At 32.1% G+C, this 21096-nt stretch overlaps 3 protein-coding genes across 3 annotated transcripts; 2 read left to right on the forward strand and 1 right to left on the reverse strand.

The window, feature by feature from the left end:
• Window positions 1-479: 479 nt before the first annotated feature.
• Window positions 480-4291, forward strand: LOC134711891 (LITAF domain-containing protein-like). Its single transcript, XM_063572849.1, has 3 exons — window positions 480-644; window positions 2918-3167; window positions 3636-4291. The coding sequence occupies exons 1-3, from the start codon at window positions 596-598 to the stop codon at window positions 3742-3744; spliced, it is 408 nt and encodes a 135-aa protein (XP_063428919.1). The 5' UTR covers window positions 480-595; the 3' UTR covers window positions 3745-4291.
• A 4057-nt stretch (window positions 4292-8348) lies between these two features.
• On the forward strand, window positions 8349-13059 carry LOC134709565 (LITAF domain-containing protein-like). The gene is made up of 3 exons (XM_063569732.1): window positions 8349-8497; window positions 9652-9895; window positions 12847-13059. Exons 1-3 carry the CDS (start codon window positions 8428-8430, stop codon window positions 12956-12958), a joined length of 426 nt encoding a protein of 141 aa, XP_063425802.1. The 5' UTR covers window positions 8349-8427; the 3' UTR covers window positions 12959-13059.
• A 1829-nt stretch (window positions 13060-14888) lies between these two features.
• Window positions 14889-19346, reverse strand: LOC134711895 (cell death-inducing p53-target protein 1-like). The gene is made up of 3 exons (XM_063572853.1): window positions 19238-19346; window positions 16802-17087; window positions 14889-15485 (listed from the first exon to the last, which is right to left on the reverse strand). The coding sequence occupies exons 1-3, from the start codon at window positions 19248-19250 to the stop codon at window positions 15353-15355; spliced, it is 432 nt and encodes a 143-aa protein (XP_063428923.1). The 5' UTR covers window positions 19251-19346; the 3' UTR covers window positions 14889-15352.
• Between the last annotated feature and the right edge of the window lie 1750 nt (window positions 19347-21096).

The following is a 21096-nucleotide window of genomic DNA, read 5'->3' on the forward strand; positions in this document are numbered from 1 at the left end:
GAATTATAATCAGTTCATGGTTTATTTATAGATTTTTTCTTCAAATGCTTAGAAAATGATTGTGAAATTAGGTTGTTCCGATCAAACTTTATCAAATGCTCCCTTTTCAGTTCTGATTAAGTTTCGTGTTTTCTACCAGAACCATGTGAAATTTAAAAATGTTCAACATCAACTGCATTAGACGTTTTCATTCATTTAGTAAATATTTCAAACGAAGTAAAATCCGCAGTAATATTATATTTGAAATGAAAACTTGACAAAACAATTTTGTCATGAACATAATTATATTTCTTGTTGATTCATATTTGTCGATTTCTCTATTATATAGGTTATATTCATGAGCAAGTCAGATGGACAAAAGTCTACGATATTTCTTCCGATTCCATCTCAAAAGGGAAACATATTGATAGAGAGTGGCGAAAAATACCAAATGGTCTTTCAAAGTTATATATTTGTAAAGTTGAGCTAATCTGATTATCAGCCACCTGTGCGCAATCGATTACCTGTAAACAGTACCGACCTGTAAATGTAGTATTTCGAAATATTAACAGTTCTAAAGCATTGAATAATCAATTTCCTTGTTTATTCGTGAAAGATGACAGAGAAAGGTGCACCACCACCTGGGTATAACCCACCTCCACCCGGTAAGTAAAATTTAATTGGTTTTTTACGACTACCGTTAAATCTACAATTGAATTTAACCTCTGGTCAGTATTAATTGGGCTTAACTAAGGTGGTCATTTAAATTTTTCACTCACGAGTGAATAATTGGGACTCAATATTTATTTAATATGAAATCAACGGACATAAACATAAAGGCTCTATTAATCAAAATAAAGCTGACTGCTTGAAGTATAAACTGACGACAATTAGTAACAAATATTTCAATCAATTTGAAAACTTAAATCAATCAACACTAAAAAAACAATTCTTTTCGTTTCATAAAAAAGCCGACCATCTCAGTCTTAATAATATTGTTACAATTATTGACCAGAGTTCCGCACCCATTCCTAGGTAGTAGATTTTAGTCAAAAATTGCTGTGTACCTACATGTTGAAAAAGTAAATAGAAATTCAATGCCTATAAATATACACATGTCATATAGAAGGGTATTATCTTCCTTGTCTGATCAATATATTAAAGGTATTACCATGGAGACAACAAAACACTTTATTTCGTTAGATATAGGTATATATAGAGAGAGACATAATAAATAATTGTATTTGAAATAGGTCAGTATACAGGTAAGGATTATGTGTACACCTGACATATGCTGATATTGGATTTTTAATGTTTAATAAACACATGAACTGTTAAATATTAAAATCCAGAAAAATGTTTCATACCAACAAACCTACTGTGTCTAATTTACAATGGTTATATACTTTATTATTGGTGTATTTGACGAGCAGGTATCTATCTTTTGTACAGGTTAATCCTTATATTATGTTATAAAGATCTCAGAGTGTAGCTTTTTTGTCGTTTTTTACAGTAACCCCCCCCCCCCCCCCCCAAAAAAAAAAAAAAAATAATACCGAAATTCTAGGAAAATTCAAAACGAATACTAGTATTGCATAATCAAATGGCAAAATCAAAATAAATGAAAAACAACTGTCATGTTCCTGTTATGGTACAGGCATTTTCTTATTTAGGAAATAGTAGACGAAAACTTGACTTATAGCTAATTAAACCTCTTACTTGTATGGCAGTCGCAGTAAATGCCATTATATTGACAAAAATATGTAAACAAAACAAACAGACATAATAAGTACACATGTTAAAAATAGGGATACAGCAGTCACAATGTGTTATTATCTTAATCCCTTTAAAACATACAAATATATGTACAGAGAAATACAAAAAGGTATATAGAAAAAAGCAGATTTGCCAAACAATGTCCATCTTCATATATCAGATGAAAGAAAGGTTATTCGAAGAAATATCGGCAGAAATTTGCGGATTTGGCAAAGGAAACTTACCGTCATATCACATGCCGAAATCAATTCATTCATTGTTTACGTACTACATGTAATAGTATGTCTGGTCAAAACTTAAAAAAACAATGATATTACAATGCCAGATGTTTGTCATCAGTTAATTGATATGATTTCTAATATGTAAAAGTCCGAGCAAAAGCTAAAGCAAGAACTAAGATAATTCAAATTGGTAATCAATCAATGAGCAAACATTCAGTTTATGTAACCTTAGAATTGATTAACATAATGTCTTCTTTTAAAGAAAATTTGTGTTTGTCAGTTGCAATCTCATTTCAAAGTAAGCAAAGGGATAGGTTTAAGTAATTTGGTGGTGGAAACGGGGAATGACGATTTTGTGAGATTTTAAGTCAAAGTGTTTCTTTGTCATTATTTTCTAAACAGTATATATTTTGTTTTAAAAGCACCATAATGTGAACCAAAATAATATCGTAGTTGAAAATATATGACCCTATACCAAACAATCATTTAGTTCCTTTGTACTTCGAACAGAACGTTTCTTGTTCATCAAAAACAGCCTTCAAGCAATTTCTTTATGGAAAATTATTCTTTTTTACTATTTAATTCATCCGAATATTTTTGTAGTTTTTACTGATAAAAAATGATTTATGATTTGGTTTTTGAGACTTACAAGTGTAATATAGTGAACTATTTTTCATTTTGCATTATTCTTTAGTATAATATATATTTGACCAAGGCAATGTCAGTTTACTTTCGACTTATGAGTTTGAATGTCCCTCTGATGTCTTCCGCCTCTATTTAACAATAGGTTCTTTAATATATTGACTTGCAACCGTTACCCCAATGAAGTTAAACATTTCGTAGCATGTATTGTGTTATTGTGTTTAAATATCTTGAAGTTTAAACTGCAAAATCTGAAAAAAAACCATCTTCTGATGTCACGATCTGTTTTTGTTTTACAGCATACCCTGGTCAATATAACCAGCAACCAGGCGGTTACCCTGCGCAACCTCAGCCTCAGTATGGATATGGCGGACAACAATCCAGTGCTACTGTTGTTGTTACAGGCCAGCCAACAGTATTGATACAACAGTTCAGAGAAGCACCTGTTCGTACCCAGTGTCCAAGCTGCAGAGCAGACATCCTAACTGCAACTCACTATGAAACAGGAACCATGACTTGGGTTGTTGCTGGAGTTTTGTGTTTTGTCGGGTAAATGATGTTTTCTTTTAGATTGTATATAACTTTATAACAGAGAATTTAGGTTGAAATACTATATTTACTACGAGAATTTTCTGATATTTAATTGATTTAACAAATTTATTGAATAATTTAAACTGAAAATGTGTATGTATCTGGTGCTTCAAAAACAAAATTCACAGTTTGTGATTCTAAATAAAGACAACAGTAGCATACCGCTGTTCGAAAGTCATAAATCGATACAGAGAAAAGGAACCCGGGTTACAAACTAAACCGAGTGAAGTCCGATTTGACTGGTTTTATTGACTTCATCCTTTTTTAAATTATATTAAGTTCGTTCATTTTGTTGATATTGTTTTATCCGACAGGTTTGTGCAATATCTATACTTATTTCAAATTCGACAAATGACATTATCGAATCAATTATTATGCATGTTTTCTTTGTTAAGCATCATATTACTTGTGTTTCTCTCTTTTCAGGTTATGGCTAGGTTGCTGTATGATACCTTTCTGTATTGATGGTTGCAAGGATGTCGTTCACACCTGTCCATCCTGTCGCCACAGCATTGGACGCTTCAACCGGATGTAGTTATGATCCAATCAGAGCCATTGCGCCTGAAACTTTTCTACAAACATGACATATACTGTTTCAAAAAGCCAAGTGATCAAAATCGAAAGACATCTTTTCTCTCTTTTTATAATTTTCAGAGTGTAATGTGTGTTATGTCTTGTTAAACCAAAGATATTCAATTAATAGCGGTGCCGGATTTCTGGCTATCTAATTCATATTGTAAAATGACTTATGACACACCTTAAATGAGGTGTAGATGACGGCAGATACTACTACTGCATTACATATTACAATTATGATAACAAATAACATGTAGTGCCGATAAAATATTCTGTGATTACACAATAATATTATTGTTATTTCGTATTTTTGTTATTTGTGTTTAGATAAATTGAGATGATTGTGAGTCTCCTATTTACCTTATCATTTATTATCTGTACAGCAATATTATAATCAAAAATACTATTTCTCTTTACAGAAAATTATTTAGTAAGCATTAATTTATATTTTTAATTCAGATTATTTTGTATCGTGTTGATGTAGTAATAAATTGTGCCATATTCAATTCAGATGTATTGCTTCAAGTCTGCTATCCTCTGGCATATAAGCTCAGTTGATTGATTGAACTTTTCGCTTAGTATACGTGTATAAGTTTGTGATTAAGTCAATATAAGGGGAAGTTGTGTTGGTAGGTCAATTATATTTGGTATGCAGTTGTTTAAGCATAGGCACATCTCATTTCCATGGATATTTGGAACTGTCCCCCTCAGTCATGGTCTATTGACTGAACATTTTGCTTTGTTTTCGTGAATATTTAAAAAGAAGGTCATGGACAAAACACATCAAAGATACATGGCTTATGATTTGATTCAAAAGATGCGCACTTTTAAAATCATTCGGATAGCAAAATCAGATACAAAGATAAAAGCATAAGTTAACAAAAACTCAAAAAAGTTAACAATACTCTAAATACCGACGCGGCAGTTTATGCATTTATCTATTGTGTTTCGAATAATTGAACAGTACTTATATGTAAAACGTAAATAAAAAAAAATGATTTTACAAATGAAAGGGTATATTTGCAGATCTGATGTCACCATATTCAGTTCAAATATTGCTAATCTATTCTAAATTCCGGATGGGTGTGGATTATATTGCACGTGGTTTTGCTTATCATCATTTTTTGTAACTGAAATGCTTATGTTTTTGCTATGAATATTAAGAGGGCAATTTAAAAATGTATATCTCGTGAGAAGAAAAAAATGAAAGTCACACTATTGAATGTCATATGTTGGAATGGCCTTATTTATTTACCTTCCGGAGGAACTCATAAAACTGGATATATATAAAAACAGAAACATTTGTAGAGCTATATGATAAAATAGGACCTGAAAAACTGTCAAATCCATGCAAAATCAGATTTGCTTTAGGGAATATTTACTCATTCAATATTCCTCCATATATATTTTAGATTTCTGGTCCTCAATGCTCTTCAACTTTGTACTTGCTTGGCTTTCTAACTTTTTTTCTGAGTGTCATTCATGAGTCTTATGTATTCGGGTTTAGTTTTCTGTAATTAGTTAATACTTCAATTTCATTATGTATATCTCTTTTATATTCATTTGATAAAATTTACTGTTTGAAATAGCATTAATTGTTCTAAATAATAAGGATGTTCTTATCCCAAGCGAAAAAACATAGCCGTATTTGACACAACCTTTTTTAACTTTTGATCTTCAGTGCTGTACAACTTTGTACTTTTTTTCACTTTCGATCTTTTTTATCTGGACGTCACTGGTGAGTCTTGTGTGGACGAGGTGCGTTTTTGACGTATCGAATTTTAAACCGTATACTTTTTGTTATCTATTAATCATGTGTTTCTTTGTGTAATATGTTCTCCTATTTATTTGGATTGTAGTCCTGTAATATTATGTTGTCATTTCAATGTTATATTTAACATGGCCATTAAAGTATGAGGTTTGGCATGCCACAAAACCAGGTTCAACCCACCATCTTTCCCATTTAAAAATTCCTGTACCAAGTCAGGAAGATAGCCATTGTTATATTATTGTTCGTTTCTGTGTGTGTTACATTTTGACGTTGCGTCGTTTGTTTTCTCTTATTTTCGAATGTAAATTCACATTGCGATAAGACGTGTCACGGTATTTGTCTATCACAAATTCATGCATTTGGTTTTGAAGTTATATTTGTTATTCTCGTGGGATTTTGTCTGATGCTTGGTCCGTTTCTGTGTGTGTTACATTTCAGTGTTGTGTCGTTGTTCTCCTCTTATATTTAATGCGTTTCCCTCGGTTTAAGTTTGTTACCCCGATTTTGTTTTTTGTCCATGGATTTATGAGTTTTGAACAGCGGTATACTACTGTTGCCTTTATTTATGTAGTCGAAACACGCGTCTTGCATATCCAAATATAAGCCTGGTACCTTTGATAAGTATTTACTGAAGAAAAAAAATACAGTTAAGCACAATTCATTGTAAAATACCTCGGACACGTCAATCACTTGTTTAGTTTTAACTTGATTATATCTCACTTTTGAGGGGTCCCGACGGGTCTAAAATACGACCAGAACCTGTGAGTTGGCAGTTTTGAATTAAAAATGTTATAATTCATTAAAAATGATTCGGTGGAGTTGTCCTGTTTATCTCATAGCTAACACCTGAGATAAAAAAAAAAAAAGGGATAAGAGAAAAGTAAATACGGAAACTACTGTTTACGTCATAGTTCAACGCGGGGTCCTCATCACCATCCTCGTATAAATCATGTCGATTTCATTCAAAAATACATTCAATGGTTTAAAAAACAATAAGTTTAAACAATAGATATGGCAACCAAATGTGCACCACTCCTGACCGACCTTTTCTTATTTTCTTACGAATCAGAGTTTTTTCGAAAACTTTTGAATAACAAGAAGATCAAAGAAGCTAGATCATTTAATTTCACATACATGTACATTGTCTTTCCATTTAAATTCCAAACTTTTTATAAATTGGTACCATTAATGTACCTTCCTTCACTGGAGATAAAAGAAACCATAGATACAGCTTCCTCCACCTCATTTCTAGAAATTTATCACAAAGTGTACATCGTAGTACCAGAAATTATTATTATCGAAACATTTCGATTTTAAAATTTTATCCTCACCTTCATGAATCAAGAATATACTTACATCTTCGGTGTTTGAGCAAAATGGCTGTATCAAACCAATAATCACTTCTTTACTATAGAATGTTTAAATTTGTTTAGTTGTTATGGGTTTCACCTGTTCGAATTTATCAAGGAGTTCGGTATTTTTGTTCTACTTTTTCGCTTTTTTCGTATAGTGTATGAAACTGTCATGTTTGTGCTTCTTTGTTATATATATAATTTTGTGATAAAGATTATGACATATGTTGACTGCTGTATCCCTATTTTGATATTTTAACCCTATTATGTCTGTTTTTGCTTTGTTCACATATCGTTGTCAATATAAAGAAATTTTATGCAACTGGCATACAAATGGTAGGTTAAGCAAGCTATAAAACATGGTTTAATCAACCATTTTCTACATAAGAAAATACCTCTCCCAAGTCAGGAATAGGACAGCTGGTATCTATTCGTTTGATGTGTTTGATCTTTTGATTTTGCCATTTGATTATGACTTTTCGTTTTGAATTTCTCTTGGAGTTCAGTAATTTTGTGATCAGACTTATTATGTATCATCACTTTTCTCTTATACAATAACCATAGTAAATATGATGTTATATTTTGCTACACTGTACAATTTGTGTACATAACGACGAACAGAGTTTGTTCTTCTTATCGAAATTACTTCACAAACAGCTAAAGCGCACCCTAAGAATGACTTGAAAATTGACGCTTTACCTCCTCATGCAGTGCTTTATACTGGCGCCTATTTGGTGGTGTTGGATGTAGAAATACACAGCCAGGCTTTCTGACCGTTAATACCCATTGCAGAGACTCATGTCGACCATTTTCTTAATCGGTCATTTATTTGGTAATTTTCAATGGTTTGTGTTGGTTACTGCTGCCTTGTTATATGTTAAATCTAGCGTTCAAAACAAAATCTAAGAAAACATGTTACTCAGTCGTTAATTTCGTATAACCTTATTGTAAAAGAAGACTTATTCAAATCGGGTTTCAAGAAAAGGTTCTTTAAGCAACATCATTCAGATTTTTAACGTTACTAAAAACTACTGGGCTGACAGTTAAACCAATGCACGCAATCGTCAAATTGGCCATAAAGGATGTACAAATACTCGTGTTCGACAAATTGGAATGGCGTCTTCTAACTTAATTCCTCGCAATATGTGACCCGTCATGTCAATATTCCAAGACGCTCTCTCGGAACGTTAGCAACGTTTTTCAAGTGATAGTCCACATTTATCGCTATTCATCCCATTAAAAAGTGGGATGCACATTTTAGATTTACAATTCATTTGTTTTGTCTCAACAAATCACAATCATTAACCTTTTAGGTTTAAAAAAACATTTAGTTGTGTCTTTAAACGCTTTTAAAATGTAAGGTTGATCTATTTAAGATAGGAAACTGATTATATCACAACTATAAATAGACAATCAACAAGTCACATGAATGGTATCTGATACGTATGATCATATATCATTATTTGTCAATAAAGACAATTTGGTTGTACAGAGGTTTAAAACAAATTTGCGAGAAATAATGTCGAAGGAACAAACTCCACTCTCACAGAATGGACCGTCCCCTGCGATGTACAATGAACCACCTCCAGGTAAAAATAGCATTTGTTCTTCATTAAATGAAAAACTTTAAAAACGTACGTCTAATGAGTATTTCCAGGTCAAAATTTACAGGAAACGCTGTTCATTTCAGTACCAGAATCTATGACAAACGAGACGATTTTTTTTTAAACCTGTTTATGTATATAGATGTTAGCAATGCTCTGCTATGCTCTGCTATGCAAATTATTATAATGACTAGCATAATGATTTCCTTTTTGATAAAGTCCGAATGTAAAAATTACAGAATGGAATCAAAAGTACCAGGATTATAATTTTGTACGTCAGACGCGCGTTTCGTCTACATAAGACTCATCAGTGACACTCATATAATAAATATTAATAATGCCAAACTAGTCCACTTGTATGTTTGTCCATCTGATGAGTTAAGCCTTTTTCAACTGATTTTTATAGTTCGTTCTTATGTTATACTGTTATACCACTGTCCCAGGTTAGGGGGAGGGTTGGGATCCCGCTCACATGTTTATTCCCGACACATTATTTATATATGTGCCTGTCCAAAGTCAGGAGCCTGTAATTCAGTGATTGTCGTTTGTTTATGTGTTACATATTTGTTTTTCGTTCATTTTTTTATATAAATAAGGCCGTTAGTTTTCTCGTTTGAATTATTTTACATTGTCTTATCAGGGCCTATTATAGCTAACTATGCGATATGGGCCTTGCTCATTGTTGAAGGCAGTACGGTGACCTATAGTTGTTAATGTCTGTGTCATGTTGGTCTCTTGTGGACAGTTGTCTCATTGGCAATCATACCACATCTTCTTTTATAGTACAAAGTTAAAGAGCATTGAGGATCCAAATTCAAAACAGTTGTGACAAATGCGGCTAAGGTAATCTATACCTCTAGGATAAGAAATCCTTAGTTTTTCAAAAAATTAAAAGTTTTGGAAACATGAATTTTTTTATCAATGACCACATTATTGATATTCATGTCAACATCGAAGTGTTGACTACTGGGCTGGTGATACCCTCGGGGACCATATTTTTGTATTTATTTATTAGTAAAATAAGAAAATGTAATTTCTCTTCAATCTTAAAAAATACATTTACTATATATATTATTTAGAATAGAAAATTGAAATATATTTAGTTTTGAAAAGAATTATGTATTAACCTTTTTTGACAGCTTATCCCGGAAATTATAACCAACCTGGTGGGTATCCTCCACAGCCAAAATCTACTGGATATGGATCACAACAATCTAACCCGACCGTGGTCGTCACTGGGCAGCCGACAGTTCTTATACAACAATTCAGAGAGGCACCTGTTCGTACCCATTGTCAAAGCTGTGGGGCAGATATCCTGACGTCAACTCACTACGAAACGGGAACAATGACATGGGTTGTTGCTGGTGTGATGTGTATCATAGGGTATGTTATGTCTAGAACAATAGTATACGATTATTTAAAATATGGCACTATGCAATAGATCAAAATATATTTCCCTAGGTATGAAAATCAGCTCATTGTTCTATTGCACGAAGCCAACGGCTGAAGGCAATAGAACAATGAACTGATTTTCTTACCGAGGGAAATACATTTTGATCTACTGCACTGTTACACATTCAATAACTGTTTTAATACATACTGATCATGAGTCAGTTCTAATTAGTTATCAAAGGTTCCAAATTATTATTTAGTACGTCAGACGCGAGTTTCGTCTACATAAGACTCATCAGTGACGCTCACTCATATCAGAATAGTTTTAAAACCAAACAAATACAAAATTGAAGAGCATTGATGATCCAAAATTCCAAAGTTGTGCCAAATACGGCTAATGTAATCTATGCCTGCGATAAAAAAAATCCTTAGTTTTCGAAAAATTCAAAATGTAAACAGGAAATTTATAAAAATTACCACATAATTGATATTCAAGTCAACACCGCAGTGCTGACTACTGGGATGGTGATACCCTCGGGGACGAAACTCCCACCAGTAGAGGCATCCATTGGTGTAATTAATCCACCAGCAGATCCATCGACCCAGTGGTGTAAATAGTCTAACAAATTCTTAGAAATAAAACACATGAAAGTAACGACTGTATTAATTATAATGTGTAAGGAGCATATATTTACAACTAATACTTTAGAAATTCAATAAAACGGACATACAATCACGTTTAAAAGACACAAATTAATTGGACAACATGAATACCTTTCAACTAATCAGATTTCAGAATAAGAGGCCATAACAGGTCAGTGCATAAGACTGCACACAGGTGAAATAGAACGATAATTCTGTAATAACTGTATACAAATTTTTGATTTTTTTGAAATACTAAGGCTTTTCTACCTCAGGCATAGATAACCTTAGCTGTATTTGGCAAAACTTTTAGGAATTTTGGTTCTCAATGCTCTTCAACTTCGTACTTTATTTGGCCTTTTTAACTTTTTGGGATTCGAGCGTCACTGATGAGTCTTTTGTAGACGAAACGCGCGTCTGGCGTATATACTAAATTCAGTCCTGGTATCTATGATGAGTTTATTTCAAGTGCAATAGATCATTGAACAAAAAATGGCAGAAAAGTAGCAAAAATATAGAAATAATAATAAAACAGTAAAATTCTCTTTATTAGGTAATAAAAGTATCTATTGACATTTATTCAAAGTCAAGTGTAATCATTATGGTAAAAAAGTGTTTCTTGCAATATTGATGCATATGACTCCTGTTGTGTCCATCAAAGGTCTGTCTTATAGTTTTAAAATTATATCAGCAGCTCACTTCATATTGATGTCTTTTAAAAAAAACCATTATAGATCAGATAAGAGATTGTCTTGGATAGGACTCTCTTAAACACCAAACATAATATGTTCTTTGGATAAGATATTATTTTTAATAAGTACAACCCACAATATACCAACATAGTCGTGAGACTTTATCAACCAATAGAACGAATGATCCACATTTGCATGCTATAATGCAGAATATTGGTTGAATCCAAACAACCCTACAAATACCACGTCACATGATGACCACATGTCTACTAGAAAGTAAAGATGATTCTGAAGGGAGTTAGTACTTACGTATTCTAACTGCTACAGAAAAACACAACTTCACGATATTAAGATATAAAAGTGAATTTGTTGATACACAGTATTTTGTGCAATATGCAAACTTACAAGAACGGTTGTTCCAACATGTACAGAATATGCAAAAATAAGAACACGTAATTAATTAAAGAAAGAGAGAATGAAGAAAACAAACGCTAAAACTATGTTTTCAAAATGAAACTTAATATGAAAAAGTATTTTCCTCTGTTCTTATCAATATAACACCTTCACCGGAAGATACCAAGACCGTGTTGATAAATATTAGAAATAATACACGATGGTCTTGAAGTAAAGATTCTAGCTACTGACGTTGTTTATCATCTTAATAACGTGTTATATAGTGTTCCTTTATTTGCCTTTGTGAATATGAGTTTAATTGTTAATTTATCTTTGGTAAAACCAATTTGAAGTGACTCTGCTCTGCATCTCGTCAGTGTGCTATATGTATACACAATGTTAAATTTGTGTATTCTTTGTGCTAATTGGTTATGTCTATATGTCTTTTTGTGTTTCTTTGATGACATATTTGTGTGTAATGTATTAAAGTATTTCAAACATATGACCACTTTGTTGCGACTGTCATTCTTAACTGTATTATTTTATGTATTTGTTCGATGTTTAATGTAAAATAAAAGTTTCGATTCTTTTGTTCATATGCAATAATAATATAAGCAACATAAATTAAGATTCCAAAATGCACAAATGGTTAATATGTCAAAGAGTTAGTCATAGATCGGGCTATATGTTGAACTAGGTAAAAAGCTTTTTTCACGCGCGGAAATATAATCGTAAAAAGTGAGGGGGGGGGGGGGGGGGGGGACTGAGGTCGAATTTGTTGTAAAAGGAGTTGCTTTTTTGTTGTAATTTTTGTGCTGTAAATCCTGCTAAATATCACTACTGGTTGGTATTGTTTGTGAAGTCATATTCATTAATTAGTTGTTGGTCTGTATAACTAAATTGGTAAATTGACCTTCTGATGAGTTCACAGAGACAAATAATGTCAAAAACAGTGAACACTGTAAGTGTCAATTAACAGGTATATGAATCCCATTTAAAAAAAAAATCAGTTAACAACATTACAAATTTTAACAGAACAGACAGTGGGTTGAAAACAGTTAACAGTTGAATTTTATCTCAAATAACAATTAACATCACATTGAAAAGGCCAAAACATGTTAACAAAAACAGGTATTTGCTCCCCCGTAAATGTATCTTAAAATCGGGTTATTATTTTTACTAATGACTTTATTAATAATATTTGTATTATTCCAGGTTATGGCTTGGTTGTTGTTTAATCCCTTTCATCCTGGATGCTTGCAAAGACGTGATCCATACTTGTCCTAGCTGCCATAAAATGATCGGCCGTTACAACAGGATGAATTGAGACCAAGAATTGTGTAATAATTTTTGAATAATAATGTTCAAACTTAGATATATAAATATTTCAAACAAACCACTGGCTAACCATCCTTTATCATTTACACTTCTAAATATGAATTATAATTATTTATATTGTGCTAATATGTGTTTATATGAGCTATATCACAGATTACAGTGAAATATTGCATACATCCCTTGCTCGATGAACTTTTCAAATTATGTTTAATATTGAGTTAAATAAAAGACAGTTCTTCTGATAATGGTTTGAGAAAATCTTATATTACAATAATGTGTACTTTGATAATATGAATGTGTACATATTTAACTTATTATAATTAAATTGCATTATGTCTATCCAAACACATTGAATAATGCTTAAACAACCCTATAGACAAGAATTTGATCAAAACCAACGCGTATATACGTTTACCACAAGTAAATATGATAGTTCTATACACTTACATCGATATTGTTGTGAGGGATTATAAGTTTGATTTACATGCAGTCATGAATATTGTGCTGACATAAAGGTAACAAAGGAAGTTTGTGGTTATCCGGCATTCCGGCGTTACTAATATTTAAGATGACACGTATGAGTAGGTAAAAATTGTGCGATGTAGTTTGTACGGGCAAGTTTTTGCAATGCTAAAAATTTGTTTTACAATACGCTTAAGAAAAAAAGAAAGACGAAGACCTGCTTAACAGATTATGGAAATGTATGTACGTTAAAGAAAAACTCATCATAAGTACCAGGATTAAAATTTTGTACGGCAGACGCGCGTTTCATCTGCAAAATGCTCATCAGTGACAATCAGATAAAAAAAATCTAAATTAAGAACAAGGTTGAAGAGCATTGAAGACCAAAAACACAGAATGTTTCACCAAAAACAGCTAAGATATATTCATGGCCGGGTAAAATGTCCTCAGTTCATCGAAAAATTCAAAGTTTTGTAAACAGTTAATTTATAATTATGGCCATGTCAATGATTATTCATGAGACTTCATACGAGTATGTATAATCTGGTTACTCTTAAGCTTTAATAGCCTAAAATAGTGTATATACAGTGTCATTCGGCTTGATACAAGAAGTTGAATGAATTTAAGTGATATGTCATACAACGCTCTTTGCAAGTTAAAATCCTACCAAAAACGTTTTGGAAGGGTTCATAGCTTATATGATGTGAGATTTAAGCTTACTATGAATCGATATAACATGTAGTGGGACTCAAAGTTACTTGGTTTGCTTTTGCTTTTTATTGACAGCTCTGTATAAGAAATTACAACTGTAAGAACAGTTCAAAACTCCACAGTTCAAAACATTCGTTTGATGTGTTTGAGCTTTTGATTTTACAATTTGATTTGGGACTTTCCTTTTTTAATTTTTCTCGGAGTTCAGTATTTTAGTGAATTCATTTTTTTTTTCAATTCATACTTCTGTTACATTCCTAGCTTTCGTATTTTTGAGATTGAGCGTTCCTGATGAGAGTAAATCCAGAAAAATGCTTCGAACGCACCAATTTAATTAGATGTTATTGGAGTTTTCTAGTACTGGGTCGATATTGTTGAGCCGGTAGTCCCTATGGGTATTATCAGTTCAGTATTCAGAACTTTGGTACTGTCTTGAATTATAACATACCATTCCAATATTCTCCCGTGCTATACTTTGAAATTATTTCTAAAAACTCGCTCTGGTAAAGTATATCTGGGTTTCTGCTTGAAAACGTTAGTGTGTAATTCAAATATTACTGGGTAACTGCTTTGTCCTGAATGTTGCTTAAATATATTTTGCCTCTCTTTTTGTTTAGTCCAGCTGGTGCTTCGGACAGTTTTTGGTACTTACAGAATGTTAACCTTTCTTGAATTACCATCAACACATTTTGATTTATAACGCTACTTTATACACTTTTAGTCAGACAGCTCCTCGTGTATTAGAAGAACTTGTATATATCATTGGCTTTCAATGGGGGTGTTTGTAATTTTATTGTTTGCGTTCCCATTAATTGTAAATCTAGACGTACCAAATTGATAGAGTGTTATTTTATTTTTCAATAACAACTGGCACATATGCATATTACTCTTAAACAATAAATATAATGTGACATTGTCAATTACTTGAGTTGAGTTATTTACACACTGCTTAAATGATGAGAATGTCCCTTTTAAAACTAATTTAGTCATTTATTAGTAGAATTGTTACCCTTATATTGTAAAGTACCATTGCTTTTCATCCTCTTCCTGAAATTATTTGCAATATTTCCTAGCTGGAAATTCCTTCTTAATAAAATAACAACAACAAATAACATGTATATGATATGCATACACTACAAATATTTTCGAGAAAAAAAATTGACGTTGTAATCCACGCCTTTAAAAGAGAAAAGTATAAACGAACGTAACATTATAATCTTCTATGGTTTGTTGGATCACTACGATGATATTTAGCTATTTTATGATGACAATGTGGACAATAATGTGTCACATCTCTACACCTCTGCATGCAAAACGGGAGAAAACAGCAACCAAGTACGCATCTACAATTAGAGGAGTTGGTAGTATATGAGCTAAACATAAAATTCTTTAACAAAGGTATCAAAAATTTCTTAATGTAAAAAAAAAAGGAATTACAAGAAATCTTAACATGCGTAAAAATTATATTTCATGTTTGATAATTTCGATTTACAACATACAATTTTTACTATGTCATCTTAAAACGAAAAATTATGTTTTTTCCATTCAGTAAGAAATTAAGAAACTAAGGTTCCGTCTGCCTCATGCATAGTTGATCTTAGATAAATGAGTAGGTCCGGTAAGACCCAATTTAGTCCCCAAAATATAGCAGTTTTACAAAATTGTTAAAATGTGAACTCTTAGTTATTTATTGGACAGTAGAATGCTTCTGCTACATAAATATGGGTTGTTTTTGTCAATACAATGCATGTATATCGAGTACTAGCACCATTAAGTCACGCTAAATTACTGAAATCTTCACAATTCTAGCATTTAAGTTTAAAAAGTTTAAACGGTTTTCGTGTAAAACGAAAGGGGCCACATTCGTGTTCATCCTTAATATTGAAAATTGACTTGTATTTTATGATAATACATCATATATATAAAGGTTTTGAATGAACACGGATTCGGCCACTTTCATTTTTGACAAAAACAATCTGAAAAGTTACATTTTTCGACATATTTGGTAGATTTTTCATATTTGAGCTTGAATCGGATCGTTTTTAATGACTAAATCAGTTAAAATCTTTCACATAAACTAACTGATTCAAACGAAATAGACACTTAAATGTTTAAAAAGAGGTCAAAATCTTTCGTCAGATGAACCTGAAATTTGAAGCTAAAATCGGTCCTTACCGGACCTACTCCTTTTGGTCTTTATTGTATGTCCCATTTGAGCCCTATTTGAGTTTCCAACTTTAAAATTTGGTGTAGATGAAAAAAGGTAAATCAAAGGTATCAGTTAAATCTAATATTGAACAGTGGTATACTATTATTGCCTTTATAAAGCCAGGTAGCCATTCTGATGCACGAAATTGTTGTTTTTATTCCAACGATTTTCAAAAAAACCTTACGTGTATACTTTACCTTCAACACTTTTTCTATTCTTACAACAATTGATTTCACATATGAGTCATTTTCAAGCCGAAAATTTGATTTCATCAAAAGATGCCGGAAGTGTCTTGTAAATACGGCAATTTATTTATTTTTGGTCGAAGCCGATATACGAAAAGAGGCAGCTGCAGACAACAAAATATACGGAAGTATAATCGAACAGATAAATAAGAATGGAGTAAACAGTAAACTTTGTGAAACTTCATCACTTTTAAAGGCAGCTTACCCCATTAAAAAGCAGCAAATGCACCATGACCAGGTTGTCTCTCCTGGATGAAATATTAACTCTGTCGTTATATGTTTATGACAATGTGGACAAGTCATTTGTTTCGGTTCAAAATTAACAAATCTTATATGTAAAGGCACTGATTTTTCATTTGATTTTTCATCCTTGTTTCTGTCTCCGCCTGATAGCTCTGTTGAATGTTTCCGCTTTGCATGCTCTGTTGAGTGTGGCTGGTGTGTTTGAACGTCAGAAACTTCAAAGGTATTTGGAGGTGGAAGAGATGAATCTAAAAAAGTATAAATTAGAAAAATCTGTTTGATTAAATAATGTGTTGATTCCTGAACTGATTCAAAACAATATGCATCAACTTTTAACAGAGTCACAGCATTTCCATGACATGACAGTTCTACAATTCGTTCAATATCTTTTTTTCAATTTTTTTTTAATATTAAACCCGGTTCTTAGAAAGAAAAAATATTATCACTTATTTTTCTTTGTTAGCTTTAAATAGAAGATTTTGGCTATTCATAAATGAGATATCAACTCAATAACACAAATAACCAAACCATATCCAAAGGGCAACTCCGAGTTCTCGAAAATCAAATACTAGTAAGCTCATAAGACAATTAAAGCACGAAACAATCACTAGTGAAGTCCTTTAAACTGGAAAGCACAAAAGTATGTGGCAGGATAAAACTGTTTTCCTGTTTCTTAACCTTCTTACAAGATGGACAAAAATTACTTGAAAGAACATGTAGGGGAAGGACAGAAACACTTCATAGATTGATTGAATGCGACGCGCTTTTCTGGATAAACCTTCATCAGGGACATTCAAACAAAAAAAAACGAAAGCCAAGGAGAATCACTGTGAGGAGAATACGTGAGGAACTGTACGATAAATTTGTTAAAGGTTCATTTTTCCTGAGGATGTTGTTGGTACCTTAGTTTCATCAAAATATAAAAACTTGTCAACGGATACATTTTATTCCTGTTTTATATTGGGGGGCCTTTTATATCTTAATGTTCGGTGTGAGCCAGGGCTCCGTGTTAAAGACCGTACCTTGACCTATAATGATTTGCTTTTATAAATTGTGACTTTGATGGAGTGTTGTCTCATTGGCACTCACACCACATCTTCCTATATTTATTTCATTGGTTTTGTATAGCATCGAAAGTTTTTCCATTACAGTGAAAATAAATTATCAACCCTCCCGTTTTAATCTAGATCAGTAGATTAATATATGACTTAAACGTATGCTTAAAACATGAAATGAAAACAAAGCGGAAATAGCACTGAACTCAATGGTATACAAGATGATTTACTATCAAGAAGGATGTCCCATCCGCACTATCATTTTCTATGTTCAATGGATCGTAAAAATGGGGTAAAAATTCTAGTTTGGTATTAAAATTAGAAATATCATATCATAGGGAATACGTGTACTAAGTTTTATGTTGATGGGACTTAACTTTTAAAAAAAATATCTCGACCAAAAACTTTTACCTGAAGCGGAACAGACGGAAGAACGAACGAACGAACGGACACACAGACCAGAAAATATAATACCCATAAATGGGACATACATATGATAACAAAACATTATATCGTAATAAATTATGCTTGTACTTACTGAAAGCAAGCTCACAGTATTTAACTTGTTTATAAGAAATCAAGCCTTTCTTTATTTAATATTAATTGCTGTTGAAGATACCATACAAGCAAAGTCATAATGTGTTTAGGTAGACACGAAAGTGTGAAATGCACCGAGGAAATGCATACTAAAGAAACAATTGGGTTTTGCTTCAAAAGTGAAAAATAAATATTGAGGTTTCAAACAAGAAATTTAAGCCGAACAGGCATTGACATGGCAGTGTATATATAAAACGTTCATGGCTTACATCCAAGTAAACAGTAATTATATAAATATTTATTGAATCGGCAATACATTACATATTGTTAGAGGTTTAATTGTTCGGGGTTATTCAATGTTAAATCATATGGCAATGAACTTTGAATGGTAGAAGATACAAGATCAAAATCAAATGCGTAATTTTAATGCCTTATGTGTGATGAGTTTATTCATTTTTTTATTTTTTTGTTGAAACAAATAAATATATTAATTTACACTTCACATTTAAATTTTGTTAAGTGATGATTACAATTAGCTTGTCGATATTAAGATCACACACTTTAAATTCGTATGTGGGTCTTTGGGATATTCAACGCAAATTAAGCACATTTTTCTCAATTTAATAGGGAAAAAAACGACAAGAAATCGAATAAAAGAATCTGTGAAACAACAACTTGACTTCTATCGTCAAAAAAAGTAGTGCCCTAAAAATAAGACGAATCTAAAACTATTACTTCCCATTTTCCATATTTTCATTGTCCAATCACATAAACAATATAAGATTGACGTGTAAACATTAACTTACCAGGTTGGAGCATATTTATCACTTTTTAAACAGTAATATTTTATGAATGCATATATGTGTGTCACCTTCTTATGTGTTTATAAACATATCGCAACCAACTTCACCGTACTGGGCATTTAAACATACATGCTATTACATGAAAAATTTACGATGTAAAATAATATAGATTGATTTAATAAAAATCGATCATATAGATAGTTTTACAATGTCATCGAGTTTTTTTCTTCATCATCATGATAACGAAGTGTTATTGACTTACAGACCTTTAGTTTGTATTCATTGTGATATGTTGCTATCTAAAGCATTTTAGAAATGAAAATGTTTTCTTCCTCAATCACTGTATTTATTCCTTTATTCTACAAGTCTCATCTGAAATAAACGAATTAGGAAGAAAAACAATATCAAATTCATTTATTAGTCCTTAACAATAAATTCAAACAGTTTCTTATTTGATAAAGATTTATGAAGTGGTTTGCTTAACGTCTACTGTCAAATATTGTCACTATATTCGAGTCAAGAATAAATTGGTGGTGCATGCTGTCAATGTTTATGAAAGATGTTCGTTCAGCGGTATGCATGTTGTGTCAACTATTATATTATTTGTTGCCTTTCTCTCTGATGAGTTTTCTTGCATGTATTTGTGCTGTATTTATTTCAAGTATTTATGTCATTTTAGCGTTATTTGAATTGTTTACATTGCCATATACACGGGATGTTTGGCTTGTCCAAAACACAGATTCAGTCCACCGCGTGTTCATAGAATGGAATGTACCAAGTCAGGAATATGACAGGTTTTTTTTTATTTAGTTTGTTTTTATGTATGTTAGCGTTTGTTGTTGATGAACCTCATGGTTCTTGTTGTTTTTTTGTGGAAACACATCTTATAGTTGCTGTGTTTCCATCAGTTTTAGTTTGTTTTTAAAAGTAGGAAACCCGGATTTGTTTCCTAACAATCTATTATGACTTATGGACAGCCGTAAGTTACTCACTGCAGTCACTGGGATAAAGCTAATGACCGTAACTGCGTTACTGTCATCCCAAGATGTCGGATGAAAAATTAGGTCAGTATTTGTATAACCTGTTTAGGTGTTTCTATATCATTTTCTTTACAAAGCATACATTGGTACGATGTAAAGTTATAAAAGATTCACACGGAAATCACAAATTACTACCGAGAAATATGTATTAACAGGAAATTGGATTTGAAAAAATCGCTAAGATGACCGTAAATCATAATCGAGATGATCGCAACAGGATCAGCGATTCATAACAAGGGTGACGGCGTAAGTGGTTAAAAGATGACCGCTTATTTTTAAAGGATGACCGTTACTTTTAAAGGATGACCGTCTATTTTTTAGAAAAAATATCCATATATCCAAAGGTTTTTGGTGAGTTTGTCTCAATAGGGACTCTGTTAGAGGATATAAATATATTTACTCAATTTCCTATTTGCCGTATTTTGAGTTTATGACAATGATAGTAGATTGCATATTTCTCGTAAATAATTAAATATTTATTGATAACGACATTAGAATTTGAATACAAATTGACAGCGATACGACGAAAAGTTGAAAAAAACCATTATTTAAACATATGAATATCCAGCAATCGAGCCCATGTGTATGGTTTCAGAGGAAGCACATTATAATCTTAAAATCTGCCAAAAAAAACCAACATTCCCTCGACAAAACCGGATCCGATGGAACTGCAAAATTTATTATGCATTCAGTTGGTTTTACTGGTATGTTTTCGGCTGATAGTCCTTTAGCTTTATAACCCCTAACAAGTTTCTTGATAGTAATCCAGAATGCCAGCGTTTGTAGAACATATCTTGTATATTGTTGACGGAATAAAACTTT

The sequence above is a fragment of the Mytilus trossulus genome, chromosome 3 (assembly GCF_036588685.1).
Source record: "Mytilus trossulus isolate FHL-02 chromosome 3, PNRI_Mtr1.1.1.hap1, whole genome shotgun sequence".
In the NCBI taxonomy this organism is placed as follows: domain Eukaryota; kingdom Metazoa; phylum Mollusca; class Bivalvia; order Mytilida; family Mytilidae; genus Mytilus; species Mytilus trossulus.